This window comes from Amphiprion ocellaris, chromosome 21, assembly GCF_022539595.1.
Source record: "Amphiprion ocellaris isolate individual 3 ecotype Okinawa chromosome 21, ASM2253959v1, whole genome shotgun sequence".
In the NCBI taxonomy this organism is placed as follows: Eukaryota; Metazoa; Chordata; class Actinopteri; family Pomacentridae; genus Amphiprion; species Amphiprion ocellaris.
The window spans coordinates 20881380-20904992 of record NC_072786.1 but is presented as its reverse complement, the minus strand read 5'-3'; the positions used below and the strand labels follow the sequence as shown (position 1 = coordinate 20904992).

The following is a 23613-nucleotide window of genomic DNA, read 5'->3' as shown; positions in this document are numbered from 1 at the left end:
TGATTTATGCTTGCATGCATGCTAATTTTCTGCAGAAATATTAGACCCACACATGATTGCTTTTCCTTTATGTGGCATTGCGGATAAGACTTTAGAAAAACTATAAATGAGGTTACAGGTTTTTACTGTTTTGACACAATGCTCCATTGCTGTGTCCTGTCGGATATAGTGGTGCTGGTAAACACTGCAACTTCAAGTGTGCTATTTTAAAAATAGTACTTAGTACAAGACTCAGTAAGAGCAAATATTACTCACAGTTGAGCTGATGGAGTTATGGTGATGGGTGGAGGTGAACATGGCTGTGGAAATGATTGGCTGACCAGTCTGCACACAGAGAAGATATTTAAAGCTGTTTCACTGGTTGTTTTTGGTTGCAAATGTGCTGTTTTTCCTAAATGTACATGACAAATCCTGTTTAATCTGATTTTACCGTCTGCATACTAGAGTATAAAGGTTTTGGTTGTCATGGTAGCAGATATTGCTGTTCACTGTGTTACAGCAGAGTTTCTGACACTGAGCTGTGATGAGTCAGCAAAGTTGTGAACCAGCTCTGTGCCCCTGTAGTCCTTATTATATTCAAAGAAGAGCTTTTACTATTAACTGACAGACATCTCTAGCAGTGTCTCATTTAATTCTATCAGCCTTTTTCAACAATGGAAATTTGTACATCTGAGCCGAAGAAAACACTGCTTTGGTAGTCCATTCCTGCCATGTCAGACTAACATAGGCAATAGTTAGGGCTCTGTCTACAGTGAATCTTGGGGAATATTTACTGAAAGTAGTTTTTATTTTCATCCTGGGACAGTCACCATCTCCCTTTGTGCCTCTCATAACCGAGTAATGACTGGTTTTGTAAAGTCAAGTGGAACCCTTTAAGTCTTGTTTACATTCCAGAGATTCCTTTTGTGTGCATGCAGTATTCTTGACATAACTAGATTAGACTGAAAATTGGCCTCTCGTGACAAGGTGGCATTTATTTTGCCTCCTTGTCTTATAAACAGCCCAGTGCGTGGAGGACACTGAGTTCAGACACTTAACATGAGAGTGACAGTGATTGTATGCATGCTTCTAGCGTCTCTTGTCATGAGACCTGCGTGTAACTGCCAACACCATCCTTTGCTACTCATTCACACACTGCTCCCTCTGATGTCCTGCTTTAACTGGATGAATAATCTCCACCCTTCTTCATTATTGGCTGATAGTGGAGCTGCACCAGCCTTGACACTGTCTGTTTGTTTTTGTGCATTGAGCTCACCAGACACACCCACATTCATCGTCATCCATTGACTACATATTTTGACAGAACATTATGTGTGCCCGTACTGGGTGGCATGTATGCTCCTTTTAATATCAACGTTTCTAAAGAGATAGTAGGGAGGTGACAGCAAGTCACAGCATGCATCAGATCACGTATACTTTACCACATGATTAATAAGTGTACCAGTGGGTTTGGCTCAGTCACGTCTTAATAGTTCTATATTATTGTCATATTTTTATTTATTTGATCGTCTGAGGTTAAAGATCCATTTTGACCCCAAACGAGGATATTGTCTATGACTGTATGTGGCATGATGATGCCCAAATATGCCATTAATTGACATGTACTCACATAAAATACACCTTTGGCCTTAGGTGTTTCAAGTTACATTACCTCATACTGTTTCAAATTACAAACAATAATACCCCAAGTGCAGCTCATGGTGTGCCTTTTAAGGTTTTCAGTAATTTTTATCATTACCAGAACACTTCAGAATGGGTCAGGGCTTAGGAATGAGTGGCACTCATATCAAAAGTCAAAGGAAATTAACCTCTTGTCTTTGACTTCATCCCAGAGCACCACTCCCACAAGCCTCCTCATGTTCCCTTTTCACAAGGGAGAGGGATGACTTGAGCATTTCCCTGTGTGTTTTGGGAGCTGGCCTACTTTCTGTTTGTGTATTGTCTGTGTGCCTGTGCTTCTGTTTTAGTTCCCTTGGTAAAGGCCCATAGGCTCTGTTTTATCAGAGGCACAGTTTAGAAGAAATGGTTGGTTTAAATGCTGGTGAAAACTTCTCCTTTAGTGAGTGTTGGATGGTGTTTGGATTTGTGCAGTTTATTGTAGATTCACATCCTTTGTATTGGAAGGATACGTGATGAATGCTGCCATTAAGCAGCCTGCTGGGCTTCAGTTGGAACTAAGCTGAAAGACAGGCTTGTGGGGGTTACATAAGTCGGCCTTTTGTTGTGTCATTGTGATGAGCCAGGCCCTGGCCAACAGTGGAAATGGCCTCATTAACCAGCAGCAAACAAGCATTTTAACAAATCTCACTAATGTTTAACAGGCTTATTTAATGGACTGACCTGACAACATGCATCACATATTCTACCAACTGCCTACATGTCCATGCTTTTAATTGTACCTTTAACAAAAACAACTGTGCACACTTCCCAAACTATGAAGAAATTGATTATTAGATTCGTTGATTGGTAGCTGGCTTAACATAATATTTTTAATCAGATTCAAATGTTTAAAAATGAACTTAAAATGTTTCTGCCTTACTACCTTTTTTACTTTGCAGGTTACATTGTATTGCAGATACAGATACAGCTGATGACTATAAAGCTATTCTATTCTATTCTAGATTGTTTTTTTGTATCCAAGGGCACAGCTTCAGGTCATAGAATAAGATGGTTTTCTGTGACCTCGTTTGAACAGTTAAAACTGTCCTCTGTGGCAACATCCTTCAAACATACTTCCGTGTCACTGGTATGAATACTGTGATATTCCACTTTGCTGCTTCACTGTGCATAGAATGCCATTAAAGAGGTACTGCACACTTAAACATGTCTCTGTCTCTACTGTGAATGAACTCGTTGATGATGGTGACATTTACCAAAGTTCTAAAAATACAAGTGATGGAAATAGGTCAACATACCATCTGCTGTTTTAAATCATTCTGAACCTTGCAAAGGAAGACATTGGAAGTCTGTGAAACTAGCATTGTCGTTACATTTGTTTAGCTTTACTTCGTGCTTCAGACTTGTTTAGCAAATTTTTGTTCATAACAGCAACTAGCAACAAATCAGCGACTTTTTGGAAAACCTTAAGCTGCTTTTGCCAGTATTTCCCTGTGAGTACAAGGTCTTACTTCACTCTCTGCGTCTGCCCTGATTGACAGAGTGGAGCTTAAAAGTGATGCTTAGTGTGTTAATGGGCTGCATTTTCATCCCAGTTTCATACTTGCTCTGCTGTCTGACAAAAAAAAAACAGAAATATCTGTGAAACAAAATCTCAACAGGGATTCTGCCAGTATTAAATTCAGTAGGCACAGAGTGGATGAGAGAAGCAAACAGATGTAAAGGCTTCACAAAAGTCCTCTGTGTTTTTATTACACCGCTGAACAAAAGGTGACTTGACAATACGGTATCCAAATCACGCACATTTTTAAATATGTGCTGATGTAGACACGTCATTCAAAAAGCCCCAGCTTCGGGCTTTGTTGTGCTTCAAGTTCATATAGCTCAGGACCGCTAGGGTCCTTGACCACACTAATGTCCAATTCTGTGTTGGTCCCCACTTTCCTCTGGCTTGAGGATGCTACTAAGTGACTCCTACACCACACATACATACAATATGGAAAGCCACACAGGGCATACATGTCCTTTATTTGTCCATGATTAGAACAAACTCCATTTTATGTTGAAAAAAAACACTGCTTTTTGCAGCACTCTGATTACAACGGCGCTTTTTCCTGCAACAAAGCTGGCATAACGACGCAAATTATGGCGCTCTTGCGAGCTTGTATTAAGACCCTGCTTTCTGTAAGATAACGAACACTTTCATCTGTTTTTCACAGCCAGTCAGTTCAAAGAGTCTGTAACCAATCAGTGAAGAGCAAAGCCAGACCCAAGCAATGCGTCCATGAGAAGTGGCAGCTATTTTTAAGCTGTAAATCTGTGTTTTGTTGTGTGCTGAACATACGTACACATCCCAGCCCCCCCCCCGGCCACTTTTTTGGCATTTTTCAAAGTTATGCAGTGAGTGATGCTAGGGTCAGAGCTGGGGGTGAAGTTGCACATGAAAAATTACATCAGGTTTCAAAGGTAATTGAAAACATGTGCCATTGTATTACTAGCTGCCATTCTCCCAGATCATGCTGTCATAATTTGAATTTAGGGTTTATTTGAATGCTGACAGACAAGAGCTGAACAGAAAAATGAAGCAAAAGATTGCTACTTTGGTTTAGAAAAATGTCTAAAGAGCCTAATTGAAGAAAAAATAGACCAACAATGTAAATTACATCCACTGATCCCTGCATTTGCCCCTTTCTGTGTTTCCCTGCAGTGGAGGGTGAAGGTCAAGGTCGCATTCTCCAGCGGTTTCCTGAGAAAGACTGGGAGGACAGCCCATTCCCACAAGGCATAGAGCTGGTAAGTCAACACTTACAGTCATGTTCCTGTGGACCTCAGTGGCCACAAGAAGACTCTTAACCCTGTCAGGGTTATGGGGCTCAATTCAACAATACAACTCTCAAGAACTATGTTCTTCACACTCTGACATGTGTGAGTGGTATTTTTGTGCCAAATTAATGAGTTATGAGTCGGTGACTTTGTCAAAGGTTTTAGCAAAAACAGAGAGAGAAATAGAGAAACAGAGAAATAGGGAAGCCTATAGTTTTCTTATTTTGAATGAAGCCTTTTATATGTATCATGAAGCTTGTCTTCCAACTTGTTAGAGATGTACCGTATCTAGGAAAACATTATTTAGGCTTATTTTTTACACCAACAAGTAAGGATGCATTTGATCTTGGGAGCCATTGTGGCCCATTTTGAGCCATAAGCCTGATGATAAACTGAGCTGTGAATCACAAGTCTAAACTTTTTATCCACCAGTGGGAGTATATAAGAATTGCAATGTAGAGGTGGGATGATCCAGCCAAAAGATCATTAAAAGATCTTTTTGAGTTGAAATACAGCCGGTGATCTAAATTGCAGTTGTCATCACAGATGTAATTGACCTTGTGAACATGCGATTAGTTTGCATCAGGCTGCCTTGGTGCAAAGCATGTAACTGCAACTCAAGACTAGTGTCACAAATCTTTGCATCCTGTTTTTGATCTGAATTTACTCTCAAAGTACCGACTGGAGACTGGAGATTTGTATCACCCCCTGCTTTGACACTACTTGAGTTTCCACCCAGTGAAGCGAGCTTGATAATTGCTACTGGTCACTACAGAGCTCCTATGAAAGAGAACAGTTCAGTATTTAGTTCAGGTGGAGTAGGAAAGTTTAAACAGCACTATTTATTTTTTTCATGATGCAGTTTGTACAATTCCTCTGAAGCAGATCATATGCCACATTAAGATTGTCCATAGTGCAACATTGTCAGATTTCCCACACCTAGTTGTGTAGTCTCACTTGGTTTTTCCAATGACTACACAAATACTAGCCTGATTGTATAATATATGTTATGGAACTGTGTGGTTGTTTGGGATGAACTGTATTGTCGGTGATTCCCTGACCTTTCCCTCAGTGCCACCCCACCATTAAGGCAGTCTCTTTTTTTTCAATCATGTTCCCTTAAAAGGTCCATATTATGCTTTTTTGTTTTTTTCATTTCCTTAGGTGTCATAGATTTTTTTGAGCATATAAAAGGTCTGCAAAAGGTATAATAAGGGTTCTTTAAAGGTCTGATAATGTTGTTGGTTGTGTCTAACACCACTATGTGGTATAATGTAGATTGTCCCCACACTGGGGGGCTGCCGACTTTCGTCATAAAGAATATCTGAATATTTAATTAAATATATTATTTAAAATGATTTTGATGGGCAAGTAAATCCCTTAACCCTGACCTTAAAGGAATGTAGACATAGAAGTTTCTTTGATTTGAATGAGTGTCAACAGGATTTAGTTTTCACAAGTGCCCAGGAAAAGCCACTGCATGTTCAGAAACTTTTCACATATTATTTAGAAATGCACCGTTCTTATGCATTGCGACATTCTTGGCACCTGGGGATGACTGATTATCAGCCCAGCCAATTATCGAATATGACGTTCAGCATTTTTCCAGCTATCAGTATCAACTTTTCTTAAGCAATTCCCCAAAAGATAAAATAATTAAAAAATGTATTACTTGGGCTCTGAAGCAGCCATCTTTCTCTCTCTCTAGTCAACTCTCTATCGTCTCAAAGATTGTCCTACCCACCACACTATCACTCTGGATACATGCTACTGATAGTAGCCAATCAAAACTGAAGGTTTAAATGATGAAATGTTCTCATTTATTAAACATACGTGAATCATAAATATACAAATTTCAACAAAGTTTTGTATTTTGACACCAAAATTTTTGTTTTACTGCTCACATATATTGGTTCCAAACATCAGTCATCAAAAACATGAAAAAACTATACTGGTCGACTATTGTCCTGCTCAGTCAGGACTGAGTCACACATTAGATAAAAATGTCGGTCAGTTAAAAGGACATGTGCTCTGTGTAAGGCACAACTTAAAATTGCCTCATAAATGGTTTCGTTGTGGATAAACTTTAAACCAACTAGCAAATGGCCCGTGTAACATGTTTGCACTGGCCATTTGCCAAGTTCAGATCAAGTCAGGTTAGTTCCTCGACCTAATGAATAATGAAAAATAAATGTCATATCTCAACAAAAGCACTGCTAATATTGACCTTCTATTGTTTGCCTACCTAGACATGAATATACTGTCACAATGCTCAGAATGAGCCATGGTGAAGTTAGTATAGTTTTAAAGCAGATGGAAAGTTTTCAGAACCTGTTTGTAGTGTTAATGATAGCCCAGCCCTGGATGAATCACCCTGAGGTGCTGCTGGAACAGCATGTGACACACTGATGTCTGATTTATCAACCAGGTAGGCATGTACACTAATCTTTCTCTCCCTCTCCTATTGCCCTTTCTTCCCATCCCCATCTGATTCCAACCCATGTCCTTGTTTCACCTCTCGTCCCAACACTACCATTACCTTCCTACATTTACTGCCCTCCTTCTGTTTAGTTCTGTCAGCCCAGTGGTTGGCAGCTGGTTCCCGAGCGGCAGCCAGCCTCCTTTTTTGTAGCGGTTTTGACTGACATCAACTCGGAACGTCACTACTGTGCCTGCTTCACCTTCTGGGAAGGCCTAGACAACCCGCAGGTAGGACACACGCCATGTATTCAGTGTCACAGGGATCAGTTGGAGGTGTTTGAGCTGCAACAATCCCACTCAGGGTTCACAACTAGTCTGCAAGTGCTGGACTGTGTGGCGTTTGTGGCATCATGGTCACACAGTGGCTTTTGTAATATGTATTACTTATAAAAGAAATGAAAACTGAAGAACTTTTAAGCACATTTGTTTAAAAAAAAAAATTGCAGACATTTTACATAATTTATAATGTTAGGTGCAGTAAATAGGTGTTTAAAGAGCCATGTCAAGAAACTGTTTTGTGGTATTGATTTTTGCAGCCAGTCATTCTCAGCCAGAAGGCTGATTTCCACTGCAGGAACTTGTGTGCCATATTAGGGATGACACAAACCTTATTGTGTGTTCCGACCACAAGAACCGCCCCAATAGAACCTCTTTCAGGTAGAGAAAAGTACCTACTTCCAGGTAGGTACTTCTGAGCAACCCTAAAATACTGCTGTACGGGTCTCAGTAGTATTTGGTCAAACTCGGAGAAGACAACTGCTAGTTAAACTCAGACAGGACAAGTTATATTTGTCTGCCCTCTTGATGTTCTCCATTCTATTTCCTACTTGGTCACTGAACTAAAGCATCCAGTAACTACTGTTTGTCATTGCTTTGGGGCACTTTGAGTTAATGTTGTGGTCCAAACTAAAGATCCAATGGAAACAGAGCTGATGAAGCAGACACAGTTTCTGCAGTGGAAAGCTGCCTATAGAGAAACATTAATGTGTTGACATTATGGATATTCACTGTAGTAAGTGGGAGAAGCTATTTTGAAGTTTGTGTGTATTTTGAAGTTTCACAATGAAGACTGCCTCTTTTTTTTAAAATTTTAAACACATGACCAAGAGGCATTTGCACCAAGATCTGTACCTGTGTCTCTGTTGTGGTTGGTACAACACTACCTATGTCCCACGATATGTGTATTCAAGTGTAAATGGGGTTATAATTTAAAGTGTTTATCTCAGCCTGATTTGATTGCAGTAATATTTGCTCCTGCTCTATTTAGCTGCAGAAGGCTGAGGCCAGCGAGGCGGATGAAGCAGATGAGGAGCTAGCTGTCATCCAACCAACTAAGGTCTTCGGCCCAAAGAGCCTGGTGCTTGTGTCCCGTCTGGATTACACTGAGGTGTTCAGGGTACGACACAGACAACTACCCCAAATATGACATCAACAAGTGTTTGAATTTGTGTGCATTGACTTTCAGTTGGAGGGTTTAATATGAAGCAAAACACATTATCTCAACACTTGGTGCTGCTATTTTATTACCTAGCATGTGAATGGATTGTGTGTCGTTTGAAATCAATAAGGATTGAATAGAAATGGCATATAATGCTGAAAAATTTGATTGCACGATGTAGGATTTTTTTTTGTTTACTTTTCGGTCATGCTGGCTATCACTCTTTTCCTTTTTTGTACAGTCAATGGATTACATTTGGCCTTGTTTCATGGTTTTGTTGATGTTCTCTTATTGATTGAACAGAACTGCCTGGGTCTGATCTACACCGTCCATGTAGATGGCCTGTCTGTCCCCTTGGAAACAGTGATCGGAAATCTCCTCACCTGTGTCATCCCCATCGCTGGAGGCTCCCAGGTATATCTACTGGCCATTCATCTTTTTCTCATTTCTCTAAATTGTAATGATATCTGTACCCACCAACAGCAGTTGCAGTTTGTGAAGGAGATAATATGTGACACCATTTATTACGATCTTTTTAAAAACTGTAACTTGTGTCCACCATGCTTTAATCAGCAGTGCAGCTCACTCAGGCTGCAAGCAGCGAATAGGAGCAGAGCTTGGCACAGCCTGCTAGTACAGCTCTTTACTCGCCATAAACAACCAGTGTTGCTTTTGTGCTAGCTTCATACAAAAGAAGAATATTAATTTCGGTTGAAAGCTTCAGTCCCTCCATCCCTTTATGTGTATGCTATGTATGCATGTAAATGAGATTACGATACATCATACACAATGCACACATGCGGAAGTGCTTGTAGTGTGCCTGCACATTTCTTTGAGTATAGGTTTTGGATAATTCATTAACTACAGGGATTTGTGAGGTTTGAAATGACTCCACTTGTCTTCATTGGGCTGGAGTCACTGCAGGTCTTTGTCCCTGGGGGACAGTTTCATTGACAGCCCAGTCAGCTGTCATATAAAATAAATTGGTGTCGATATTGTCAACATTGTTCAATTCCGTTTTAATGATATTGACTTAGAGGGAGACAATAATGACAAAGCTTTGTGAGACACATAGCCTTCTTTGTGATACTAATCAAATCATCACATTTTGTAAGGAATGTTACCCAAGGAAGAAACAGCAGTCTCCCCATTTATAACCACTATCAACATGTTTTTGTTTGTTTTTGCACATTTTATAGCTGAGATACAATATTTCCACCAAGGCCACTGTTTTTTGCTATGCATTCATACACTTTATAAATAATTCATCACACTAAATTGTTTTGCACATATGCATATGTTTGTGCACGTTAACATGCACCAGCAGGTGAAACATTGTATTTACTTGAGAGCTTATTGTCATGACATTTTATGATTTCTTTTTTGTCTCTTTTTTTTTAAAGCCATTTTCTTTCTCCTCTACTATTTTTTTCAACAGATTTTGTAATTTTACTTACTGTTTTTCATCTCCTAAAATTGTGAGCACCTGCTGTTTTTTAATTTGTTTTTGTTTGAGTGAACTAAACCAAGTTTTCCAGTGATTTACACATGGTGCACATACAGTAGGAAGTGTCTGTTTTTTCTGAATGCACACCAGGTGAACCCTCCCACTGTGGTTTCCAGATGTTGTAACCCTTGTGTGTCATTTGTGTGCACCCTACTGTACACTGGTTCCTCTGTGTTACAGATAGATGAATCCACAGTTTGTAGTTTAGACAAAGTTCCTCAGGCCCTGGCCTGTGACTGGCTGCTGGCCTGTCTCCAGGTAACTTTCTCGTTCTGCAAGCTTCTCCAATCAACAACCAGCTCGATGTTACTGATTCTGTTAATCAAACAGACCGGCGTTGTTGTTTTTCCTTTAAGGAATGTGTTCTTTCTTGCAGTCATTTCAAATCATGTGTGAGTGATGGCACTTCAGCTCTTTTTGACCTGCTTTTTTGTGTATTTTGTGGTCAAATATTTTTCACATAATCAAGTTAATCATTTCAGACATTTCATTTCTTGTTTTCTTCTCTCACGTTTGCCCCTAACTTGATTTGCTACAGCTATTGATAAGCTTTTAAGAACATGGATTGTTTTCAGGTTGTTTTCTCACCCTCTAAAACACTCACACAGACACACACACACAGAAGCCCGTTGCTGTGCAGGTCGTAGTTCAGCTGCCTGGTGACCATATGGGATGACAGATGGCTTCCTACTGGGCAGCACAGCATCTGAATGAGAGAATCAGATCTAATCAGTGTTAACACACAAACAGACCCAAACAGCAGAGCTAATGCGCAGCTCTCCTCACACTCTAACTCACATCTGAAAACACAGTCATCAGTGCACAGACCAAGCTTATGCTTAGTCCTTTTCTATACTTGATCATCCTTAAGAGCCCAGACAAATGAGTTTGTTCTGCTTCTCTCCCACCAAGCACAAACAGTTCTGTCCTTATGACTCAAGAGGAACCCAGGCCACTTAGAAAGAGTAACACACACTTACACACATTCCTATACCCGTTTAATCACACAGAACTTCTGTCATTCTCACTAAATGTCTATCATTACCACAGACTGTTTGTTCATGTCAACCTCTACTCACACACACAACATCTCAATGGCAGCAACACAATGCTAAAATAGTCTCTGCTGTTACACATGCTGTCGTGGCAACACTGTCACACATCAAACAACTTTTGTCAAACCCATAGGGAATTATGTTTTATATGCGTGTGTGTGTAAGTTTGTACTGAAGTCAGATATTAAGTAACAGAGAAAATGTTTTTAAAAAAGACTTGTAAACACTTTGATTCAGAAGATGGTTTGATTTCAACTGACTGCTTAGCAAACCCCTCCCCTGAACATCAACTGTCCAATCATAGCTTAGCAACCAAGACTGACAGATTTGTCAAGGTTTGTATCTCTTCACATGCTGGAGTTGTGTATATGGAGCTTTGGTAACTGTAGTGAATTTAGCAATGTGTGTGTCTACATCAGTGTCAGCTGCATATTCTAACTAGTTTACCTCCTACAATAGTAACACAGCACTACCAAGGCATATTGACATTACATTTTTTAAGTTACATTCATATTCTGTATGAATGGGGCAGAATGTTGTATCAACATCTAATCTTTTATCACATGGAGCAAACCTTTCACATTTGTTAAAAAAGAAAGGTCCCTTTGCATGGCAGTGCTACTGTTCAGCTTGTAAAAAAAACATGTGTAATGAAGATAGGCTGACCTGTAAGAAGTTACAACTTCCAGTCATAAACAGTCATTTATCCGAGTAGTTTACACAGTCCCAAGGCTGTTGACTTGATGTGAGAAATGTTGACATTTCAAGGTCAAGCAGCAGGATGACCTTCTGGTTAGTAAATCCTTAACATAGAAAAGAGACAAACAGATTGTTTTTTATGCATGCTTTCTGTTGAACAGTGTATGAAATTCTTGCCGTCATACATGATCCTGATCTCTGGCTTCCCTTTGTGTGAGTATATGTGTGGTAGTGTGAGATTTCCCCATGATGTTAGGCAACTTTTGTTTAGTCTGGAGCAAAGTCAAGTGCTCATCCAGTAGAGATTGAGCTGTTACAGGAACATGTGCAAATGTGTCTCTGAAATTAGCTGAAGTTATTCCAGGAACAGGGAATTCCAGTCAGTGTTTGTTGACACTGTCTCACACTGCCAAGTGGTCTGGCTGACAGTTTGATTTAGGAGATGCACAAAAGAACTTTGAGTCAACAGTAAGACATAAAAGAAAATCCAATCAAAGTGAAAGTTGCACAAGTTGTTCTGCTGGAGGTCATTGGCTTTTTCTGTCACACTGTCACATGAGGTGCCACATGTGTGTTCTTAACAGGGCCTGTGAAATTCAAATTTACCTTTTTCAGAGTGGTGTGTCAGTGTGTCTGAGACCATAAATTAGTTTCAGTGCAGGAACTTTGCTGTTTCTAGTATCAGTTTTATTATGCGTTATGGTTTAAACTAGTCATATGGTGTTGGAAAATGTTAAACCATGGTCAGATGTTTTCAGTTGTGGAACTGAAATACCTGAGTTTCAGAAATTCCCTTTTCTGCCAGTGTTACTGATACAGAAGAATTTCAAAACCTTGCAAGGACATGGGGAGTTGGTAGACCTCATTTAGTAGCTTCCTTTCCATCTGAACCTAAAATTTATTAAAACACAAAACTGTAAAAACACTAATAATACCCCAAATCTTTACTTTCTGAAGGTTCTTGTTCACACAACATATCTTCTCAGAAAACTTGCCAAAAATAAACCATTTACTGTAACTAGATTCTGTAAAAATCTATAAATATTGCACTCTTTAGTGCCACTGAGAAGCAGTTTCTCACTCAGCTGCAGTGAACAGTCACATTACAAAAATTCTGGGACTTTTTTTCTGACCCCTATGACTTTGGTATATTCTACAGAAGAGATTTGTGAGTTCTCTCTGCTTGTAGCTATGGCTGTGCTGTTTCCATGGAGATGTAGGACTTTGACGGTGAACACAGTGAGAAAAAATGTGACGGGAGCAAAAAACACTATTCATACTGCTCAGAGTTCAGAACGTTAAAGAGCAATTACACCTTCTAGTATCTAACAAGACAAAAATAAATCTTGTGTTCAATACGGCCCCTCCACTGTAAGTTAGTAGGGTGTGTGTGTTTGTGTGTGAGAGCCACAGTAAACCTGAGTTAAAGTAATGTATACTGCTGACTTCCTTCCCTTTGTCTCTGTTATTACTGTTACACGTGACATTTTAACATATCATCATTTGTACTATTATTGCTGTGTATATTTTGAGTTTGAGTTCAAATAATTAGTCATGTATTGCTGTTGCTGTGCTGCTGAATGTCAAGTTATAGCTTTACTTTGTTTTGCATGTGTGTATCTCATATCTGATGTTGCACTCATCCTATATTTTTTCACAGTTCTCATCTTCCAGTTCATGATGTTATTGTCAGTGCAGCTTATTTGTTTTGCCATGCTGATACATGACCGTCATACTGTTGTCAAGTTTGGGCACTCTGTGTCCTCCCTCCTATTGTTTCTAACCTGTGTCTTATCCTGCGGGGGGTGTGTGTATGTGTGTCTGCTGTGTTCTTGTGTAGCCGGGCCTGGAGGAGAAAGAGGAGAGTTTGGTACGCCAGCCTGACTTTATTCTCCCCATGCTACCAATCAGCTCTCAGCTTTCTAAGCTTCCTTTTCTCCACCAATTTCCTTCAGCAAATCCATGCACACCTCCTGTGACTGGAGAACCAATCAAAATGCTTTGATACAGACTCAATATGTGACCAACAACTGATCATTTCACGTACAGACTGCCCGCCTGGGCACAAGCATGAGCCTCTACTTTCCCTGTAGTCATGATAAGGAAATTTGATCATTGGTTTGTTTCTTTTGTATAAAGCAGTAGCTCTGATGAGAAAGTACAAAAAAGAGGCCCATTTTACATTACAAAGTACACATTCAGTTACAATAGGCAAGGCAATAGTCTAGTAGCAAATGAAGCCAGCAGCCTCCCAGCTGCAAGGAATCATTTAACAGTCAGTATTTTCTCAATGGCCAAGTAAAGAACACTTGTGTCACAAGTTTCTTTGAAGCAGCTGATGTAACCCCAACAAAAAATGAATTGAACACACCTGATGGTCAGATGTTGGATCACAGTATTGAATTGCTAACAGTTTGCCTGTGGCTGCCGACACTATTGCTGCTGCTGTAGATAGCATGAGATAATGCTGCACTTTTTCCTAGCTCGGCTCCAAAGCCATATCGAACTTGATCTGTAGTCTGTGTTAAGTTCAAATAAAGAAAAACGAGCCTCAAACTCTGTAATAGTCATGCAGTGCCTTAGACAATTTCAGAGAGCCTCATCTTGTGCTGCAGTCCTTGGTTGTACTGTGTTATTGTTTGCCCCAACGCACTGATTCATAACTTTGTTGTCGAAATCATCTATTACCACTCCCGGATGCGCTTGTTATCCAAAATCACACACAAATCAATATTTATTGGCTCGGTCTTCTGTCTAGAGCGCAGTAGATTTCTAGTTCTGCAAAAGTCAATTAGTCTGTCTGTAAGAGAGGACAGTTATTAGACATGGTGCATTGCAATCACAGATTGAATTTCATTGAATTGAATCCTTGTAATATGCATATGTACTGTTGTAGCGCTTTGCAACAAAAGCTCTTTATTTCAAACTTATTACAGATTCCAAGTAAACTCGGTTTAGAGTTACTGCAGGGCTAAATGTTAGAGATGTTCATTTTATCCCTGGATACACTTTACAGCCCAAGGGAATTATCCACACCAAGTCACCTGTTAGTTGCTTTCCATGTCAGACTGCAGTGGAAAATTCTCAGCGCATGACACCTGCCATGTCTGTGGGATGTCTGTGGCTCATAAAGCCTCTTTGATACGGTGATGCTGGTGTTGTTTTGGAGTAAGGTCGTTGGCATGGAGTCCTGCCCAGCCTCATTCACGTCCTGATCAGCTGGAATGGCTTGTGTTTTATTTGTCATGTACCTGCTAAGCTGCTGGGATTCTCCATCACTCTTGTCTCTGACTCACGCTGCTCTGTGGACACGCACAACTGTGATTAAACCCCGCTGTCAAACACCGATTTTCTGAGAGGCAGCTTTTGTTCTCCTGTTTTTCTCACCTCTGGTTCAATCCTTCTTTTTTCCCCTCTCTTTCACTCTATAGAGGACTATAACATTAGGTGCTGGCGACCGGCAAGTTATCCAGACTCCCATCAACGACTCCCTTCCTATCAGCGGCAGCAGCGTGGCACAGCTCTTCAGACAGCTCGGTATGGACAGAAATGATTATGGAACTGATAAATACTTTTTTTTTCTAGGCATTTGTTTCTTTATTTACATCATCATCAAAACTGCATAATGACAGTATAAATATAGCAATACAACCCACTACAACAACACCTGTATCAATATATTTTTTAATATTAAAGTGACATCAATATAATATGCATATAATGAAGAGACTCTATGCATATATTGTTATGCCTATATTAGACAACTTGCCTTCTCAAGTTGTCTTTCCAACTTGAGAAGGCACAGACAAATTAACAAGTAAAATGCTTCGTTGTTTTAGTGACTTTTCTTATTTTTATTGTCATTAGAGTATTTCTGATAAAGCAAGTAATGAATAAAATAATATGCTTTTTGCAATAATCCTGAAGCGACTATAATGCTTGGGAACAATGTGATCCTCATGCACAGCAAAGAACTTGAGATGCTACCATAGTGTTGTAAAATAATCAAGGTGTGATAAAGCTAAGGACTGACTCCGTTGTTAAGCCAGATCTCACGTTAGATATTTTGAACACCGTTTATATATAACAAGACAACTTCTATTTATAGTTATTTTTTATTTATGTATGCCGTTCGCAATTATACACTAAGAACATGTAAAGCCAGTGTGATCTTTACCTGTGAGCTTGTTAAATGTTAAATGTATTGGTAAGGTGGTATAACTGTCAAAATTCTTCTACTATTAAACCTTGTTCTTCCCTATAGATGACCACTGATGTCCTGTCTGTGCTCTGTCCTCCCCCAGGTATAGTCAACGTGCTGTATCTGTTCTGTGCAGCCCTGACGGAGCATAAGATCTTGTTCCTCTCCAGCAGCTACCAGAGACTAACAGATGCCTGCCGAGGACTGCTGGCCATCATGTTCCCCCTCAAATACAGGTGTGTTATTACTCTTTAGTCACTTCCGCCTGTGTCTTTAGATCAATCTGGTTGTGGTTCTGTTTGCAGAGTAAAACACTGTCAACATAGCCAAGAGCTGTTGATGTGTTAAACTTCTTCTATGCTGTGTCTTCTCAGTTTCACTTATGTTCCCATCTTACCGGGAAAACTACTAGAGGTCTTGAGCACGCCCACCCCCTTCATCATCGGTGTCAATTCATTCTTCCGCTCTGAGACACAAGAACTGGTGAGTTATTATTGCTGTAATATGACAGATAGGAGACAATTATTTATAAGACAGAATAAACTCTACTAGTTTTGAGGAAAAACTGCATCACTGCAGCCGCACAGAACCAATTCAGTGTTAAAACGACGTGTTGAGTGCTGAACAAGAGACAATCAGTGCGTTGACACATACAGTTGTATATAAAGATATGCAGCATTTTGAGGTGAGTAAAATTTTGTCTGCACTGGTATGGACAGAAGAAACCAACAAGAAAAGCACTCAGACAACGCAGTACTCTGCCAAGGCTGCTCAGTTGTTGTATGATCACTGGCAAAATCTAATCACTTGGTCCTTGTGTCATTTCTGACCTTCCCTGAAAATTTCATCCAAATCCATTAGTCCATGTTGCTAACAGCCAGACAGACAAACTGACAGACAAATCAACAGAGATTGTCAAATAACTCCGACGCATTCCTTGGTGGAGTAACAAACCTTACAATGTAAATATGGGAATGTGATTTTGACAAATGTGTTCTCTTTTTAGGTCTGTACACATGAACAAAGTGGGTAGGTGATGTCCACCAAAGTGGAGTAGCTCACCAGAAAGCAGTTAAAAATGTTTCGAACAACACTGTCCCTCATTTACCATTGTAGCTGTTTTATGGGAGACCGTTGGCACTGCTCTCTGAAAGTGATAATGAAGCAGCTTTGGAAGAGAGATCAACCAGGGAGGCCGCCTGAAGCAGCAGAAAATGTTGGCAACACACAGCCAGCTGGAAGACAAAATGCCAGCTTCACATAACTCACTGTATCAATAACAAACAAACAAGCAGTATTGCTAAAAAACACACTACTGTGTTCAACATGGACACATGATGGAGGAAAAGCAATCTCAGTGTTGAAAAGTAAATGGCTTGTTCTATAGTTTAACTTGCCTCCAAATGAGACCAGAATGGCTCTTCCTATCACACTGAGGAGGACTTCTTCCTAATATATCTATAATATCCTGAAATGTACCCTCAGCTACTCCGACCTGGATTTGAGTTTTGATTACAGCAGGTGTATGTAAAGTCTTACTAACCTGTTAAGCAATGGTTCAGCTGTCTTTTATTACACCGCCCCTTTTGCCATCTGGTTATTTTCTCCCTGCTGACCTCTTTAGGCTCTTAAGATTCTAATACAATGCTCTTTACAAACCTTGCCAAGAGAAATTATGCCAATATACATGACAATAATTAGTGTCTCAATCTCACGATCAAAGAAAATAATATAGTGCTGTCTTATTAAGGCCTGTTGAGAGTGTAATGAAGCCTCCTGTTAAATGTGTGTGACCGTGTTCTGCTGGGTTCCACTCGCCTCACCGTCCTCATGGAGCCATTATCTCCACTTACAACGAGATGCAGTGTTTTGTGCAGCAGTCACACAGCCATCAACAACGTATGAGCAGTGGTCAGGGTCAAAGGCTATCATCTGGGCAGCCTTTCTGTCCGTCTGTCTGCACTGAAATGTGAATGCGTGTTTTTTGTTGTTTGATAGGTTAGTAATGAGCAGCTGCTGAGAGAAACGACTTTCTCTGTCTGTGCGTTTGTCTTTCAGTTGCTCTAATTAGCTCGTGTATCATGGTGCTGTACTTTTGTCAACAATCCCAGAAGCAGAGATGCAAAGCATGTTACATGTGCGTGTGTTTTCAGTTGGATGTGATCATCGCTGACCTGGACGGAGGCACGGTCACCATCCCTGAGTGTGTCCATATCTCCCTGCTACCTGAACCTCTCCTACAGCAGACCCAGACTGCACTCTCCATGGTAAGAGCTGCAACCAGAACACTCCCATAATACACACTGCTACTGGATACTTAGAGATCTCATTAACAGCCAGTGGCTGGTTTCTACCAAGCAATAAATTCCCCAGTAGTGCTTTGTGGGATGATATACCAGGAAGCTCTTTAAGGATTGTTTTTCCATCTATGTCTTTGCATTACTTGTTTAGAATGTAATTTTACTTTTGGTGTAATTCATTTGTATGGGTCTTTTTTTGCAGTGAATTATTGTAGGTTTTTGACATGGTTATGTGCATAATAGCATAAGAGTTTAGTGCAACTTTTAGATGCCTGTAACAGATACAAAGTACAGAAAAGATAGCTAATAAATATGGAATTGGTAGTAGTCACAGAGCATCAGTGATTTCACTTCATAAACTTTCTTTCACTGCTTTTAGAATTTATCTCCATTACTTGCTCAGTAAAATACTGTTATTCTCATCATCACTGTACTTTGAAGGACATTAATATATTTTCCAGGGTCTTGAAAAGAGTCTTTGGTGTTTTTTGTTTTGGGTTTTAGTTTCTCTTCAGTTAGAGTTTTTAACTTGTCACTTTGATGCTGAGAACTCAGCGGACGTTATGACCATGTCACCCTCACATGTAGAGTTAGACATTTTTTTTTATCACGTGCTATTTCTGCGCTGCACTATTCTGTTCATTTCTAGCACTTGAAAAAAAGCCAGCTTATATCAAGCACTTAACTGCATCTTGCAGCTGCATCCCCTTCCAGTATTCCAGTGCCCGCCCATTCTCAGAAATGCTTTTTATGTAAGTGTTTAAAGACATGATATTCTGGCTTCCTTATTCTCTTATTGTTATTTGCAGGCTTCATAAATTCTGTTCCTGCTTCCCTCCGTTGGCACTGTTTTATTTGTTCATGTTTCATAACAAATAGATATGCTTATGTAATCTGTGGGACTTGTTGTAACTCATTTTATTGACTGTCTTGTGTATTGATGGTAAGGAAACATTTGCAGGGAATTGCTTTCCAGTCATGAGAAATTTGCTTGATAAGATTTAAACTGTTAAGGTTACAGTCACGAAGAATAATTTGTTAACACAAAATTACTGCTCTTAGCTTCTCTGAATCTTGTTTGATGTAATATCTGAGACACACCCTTGACAGCCATGCTGTAATCCACTCAGCTATCACACTACTCTGCCAACTCACATGCCGTAGAGTTGCAAACAGTCTGCTGTACAAACTCTTAAAGATGATACTGTTTGTAAATTGCCTCAAATGTTTTTTACAGAATTACACAGCAGTCATAAAAAGTATTCACAATATACACTTTGCTGGTTTTCCTGCATTGTAAATCCGTGGATATAATGGGAGAGTCTGACACTGATTAATAGCAAAAACAACTCTGCAATGTCGAAAGTAAAACAAAGCTTTATAAATGAAAGCAAAAATACTGTGAAATCGTGCATGGGTGCTTTCCAGCGTAACGACAAGCCCAAGCAGTAAACGAAAGTTACAGTGGAAGGAACAGAATGAATGTGCTGCAAAGTTTTGGTTCACTCACAGATTCAGTTCAACCTGAGAGAACTTTGAAGCAGTTTTTTCAAGGAAACATGGAGTAGAAAAACGCGTTCAGTTTATGCGGTGTGTTCTAAATGATGACTGAGAGGGCACAAATACTTGAATCTTGTATTTTGTGTTGAAGCGTGGGGTTTTTTTTTGAGTTCCCTATCAGTTTTTTTTTGTGGCCTTTATAAAAAACACTTAACTGATCCACAGAGATACAATATTACAAAAGAACAAAATTTTACCATTGTTTTGATAGCATCAGAGAAATACACGAGATGTGGAGAAAGAAAGCAGGGAATGACATATAGTAAAGGTTCAGGTGGCCAGGAATTGAACCAGAGGTCAACTGCTGATAGCATCTGCAGCCTAACCACCTCCAAATTACCCAAATCAAAAAAACCTTCAAGTCAGCACAATCTTTAAATGTGCAACAAAAAGGCCAAACCAAAAGAAACCATTGACTTCTGGCTTCACACAAGATCAGAGCCCCACTATCCTGAGTGCACTCCACTACAACTCACAGGGGGAACACTGCTCTTTTAGCACCAAAGTATGCACTAGTTACTTTGCAGATTCATATTTTATATATTATAAATCATGAATAAAAGTGGGCTGCACAGTGGCTCGGTGGTTAGCACTGACGCCTTACAGCTAGAAGATCCCCGGTTTGCATCCTGGCCTAGGCCTAGGATCTTACTATGTGGAGTTTGCATGTTCTCGATAAGGATTAAGCGGTGTATAGATAATGGATGGATGGATGGATAAAAGTATAAAATACATCAGTACAACATTGGTGAATTGTTAGCAGTTCCGCTGCACAGAAGCTGTTTTCATGATTTCATTGTAGGCACCAGCATTGTAAATTTAGTCAATGATTCTCGATAAAGCAAAGATCAGAGAAAATTCCCAGGATTTACCACAGGGTTTATTTGCAGAACTTTATGATTTCCTTTGTCGTCTTGTCATTAAACATGTACTCCACATAGACACACTAATTAACATTTACATGTTAAACAGATAGATGCAAATGAACCATGGAGAAGTAAAACAAGAAATACAAAAGTACAATAAGGATGAAAATAAAGCTATAAAAGTGACTATGTGAGGCTCTCACATTTACATCCCATCTGTATATGAAATGAAATATTTGTAGCTATCTTGATTGCACTTGGCCAGTTATGGGAAAACCCTCCTACTGTGTGTAATGATGCCGAGTCTGTCCCTTCCTGGAGACTCCGGCCAGTTTGCTGTTGCGATTGCAGTCACGTATATGACATGATAACTCACTTTATTTGATTATTGCCTCTGTTTAAAAAGACTGATTAGTTTTTGGTAAAAGATTGACAAGCTTGGCACAAGCCAGAGGATAATTTTTCCTTGCTGCTTGCACAACGTTGGAGTTCTTGCAGCTGTCTGTCACTGAGGCAAAGGGTAGTATGTGTTTATTTAGATGATGACTGGAGTTGGCATTCTCAGCTCAGACATGCCAAGTGTGTTTGGATGCTGGGGAGAGCCTGATTTTTTTAATTTAACTGTAACTTCTCACATACTCTCACAGTATTTATGTTTGACCCTTAGATATCTTCTAATCAGTCAAACAAACGTACTTCAAACAAGTCAACACTTCATGTATCTGGTAGAATTGATCTGCGTACTAGTACTGCAGAATTGTTTTTCTGTGTACTTAACTTTGTTACAGTTCAGAGGGTGCCTGACAACCGCTTCAGTGCTGCTAAACATAATATGTGTTGTAAAATTACGCAGTTATCAGGACCTCACTCCTTTAGGAAAACTGACATAGAAAAAGAAGGAAAGGATAAAGCAGGTGACCATGACGGCATACAGGTGCTCCACATACATATTGGGTCAACCTTTCAGAGGCCCATTTTCTTTTGAATTGTATTACATACCTGACATTTAAACACTTTTTTGTATGAAGTCCTGATTTGGAACTTGTCATGAGATGCCACCCAGGCTGTCTTTAGGACAAATGTTGTAATCCAGCCTACAGCTGCTTGCAAAATAGATTCATTTCAAATCTTCAGCATCTGTTTGGTAGCATGGTTTGGAAAGCAAATGAACTTCAGGGAAAGCTCAGAAAAAATTAGTCAGTGTCCCCTCACCTCATTGATATTTGTCACAAATAACAAGCTGAAAAGAATATCTTTAAACTCTGGTTTATCATGACCCTAAGCCATACAAGCTGAAGTGTAGCACTAAGAGACAGAATTATCCTCATATCAGAAATCTCATCCCATCACCTTCTCATCTTCTCTTGTGTTGAATCAGCACATTGTGTTCTGAGAGACCTTCCTTCAGAACAGCCTGCAACCTGCTTCAGCCTCCACTTTATTAGACCCTCTGTCCGCCCTCTTATCACAAGTGCAAGATCAGACCACAACAATTCCTGCTCAACCTTGTGATGTGCTTCTTTTATCGATGCATTTAATTATGGCTTTTTAATTGCATTGTTATCATCTGCTTTCACCTATACCGATGTCCTTTTCTTGAATGTGTTTGACAGGGTGACTTAGTGCATTAAACCCCTCATGTGAGTTAATTCTGACATAATTTACCGTAATTTGGTTTAATGCGACATTTGGATCATAGGCTGGAACCTGTGATTACAGTAGTCATTGTACTGTGTTGTCCAGTTCTAATAATAGTATTGCATCACTAAATTGACAGCAGATTTTGTGTGTCAGAGTATCCTCAACAAGACCCTGAACTTGGAGCCAATGACTTAGGACATCTGCCAAATACCTAAGTTGTCAAGGCCCAGAATAAACAGATTTCATAAAAAGAAAATGATTTTATTGTGAAATCCAGGGATTCTGCCTCTTGTTTTTGTGGTTGGGACTTTTTCTGTTCCTGGCTGCCCTGTGTGCTTTACAAACCTTTTGGTCGTCGCTCTGTTTGGGTCAAAGTGAAGCTCACTGTCCTCACCCAGCAGTCCTATCTGTATGGACGGATTCATAATTTGGAGGATGATGACTCTAATCAGACAGGCTGTGACTGGAGACCCAAAACCCACGTCTTTGCAATCAGCTTCCATATCAGGCAGACTGACCCCTCCTTCACTGAAACAAGGCACAAGAGGAGATAAAAGCAAAGCTAGAGGCTGATCAGGGGTTTGTATAACACGGCTGTAATTTGTTAAATTGTCTGAAAATGTGGTTTGGATGAAGTTTCCATGAACACCGATCCTGTAGATTGTTGGACAGCAACCTTAAACCAGGGCTTAGCTGCTCTGCTCTCCTTGCAGTTAGCTGGATGAATTTTCATGTAATGACCCTGAGACCAAAAACTGTTTCCAAGGAAGATTATGTGGTGATTGGCGTCTGTTGCCACTGCAGCTATGTCTGTCTCCACACTTGCTTCCAATTTTCTACAACCTTATGACCAACAAATGACAGGAAATGTAAAGAAAACAGAGTTCATACACATTTTAACCCTCTAAACTGTAAGTTTGTGGCCATTGTTTGCTCCCACCACATTTTTACACACTGTGGGCTCATGTATATTTCATTTCTTTTTCATGTCCGTCTCCACTCTGCTCTGTGTAAACACATCCTGCAGTTCAGCCGCAAAGTCTCTCAATTCTGGTCTTGTGACTGTCATTAATTGGAATCTGTGTTCGAGGAGCTCAGAATTCAATTTTTTTTCCAGAAACTGGAGCAAATTGTTCCTTTTTAGTAAATGTTCTAAAAAAGCATTCATAATGAAATAATTTGGCTGAAATATCACGATTTTTCTGCTGTAACCAGAACTCGCATATGATTAGTTCAAGGACTTTTGGAAAGTTGTATGTGTAATTTTGGTGATCTTTAAGATAACATGGCATTCAAACCCACTACAAAGTTTCTGCTTCAGAGGATTAAAGCCAATAATGATAACAATATTGAATATAGCACATTTTTGGATGATGCAAACGAGCCAAACCAAAAACCTAAATAAGAAGCTTACTCTTTTGTATA

The 23613-nt window shown here is 39.7% G+C and overlaps 1 protein-coding gene across 4 annotated transcripts in view; it reads left to right on the top strand.

The window, feature by feature from the left end:
• Window positions 1-23613, top strand: part of sbf1 (SET binding factor 1) — a 67567-nt gene that overhangs the window by 17267 nt on the left and 26687 nt on the right. For 2 of the 4 annotated variants that reach the window (XM_023286500.3, XM_023286499.3), the window contains exons 2-11: window positions 4325-4410; window positions 7012-7149; window positions 8189-8317; window positions 8663-8773; window positions 10047-10124; window positions 13461-13490; window positions 15052-15157; window positions 15925-16057; window positions 16196-16304; window positions 17975-18088. In XM_023286500.3, coding sequence (XP_023142268.1) covers window positions 4325-4410; window positions 7012-7149; window positions 8189-8317; window positions 8663-8773; window positions 10047-10124; window positions 13461-13490; window positions 15052-15157; window positions 15925-16057; window positions 16196-16304; window positions 17975-18088 — 1034 coding nt within the window. The remainder of the gene's footprint in view (window positions 1-4324; window positions 4411-7011; window positions 7150-8188; window positions 8318-8662; window positions 8774-10046; window positions 10125-13460; window positions 13491-15051; window positions 15158-15924; window positions 16058-16195; window positions 16305-17974; window positions 18089-23613) is intronic. The other 2 variants (XM_023286501.3, XM_023286502.3) reach the window with 2 other exon arrangements.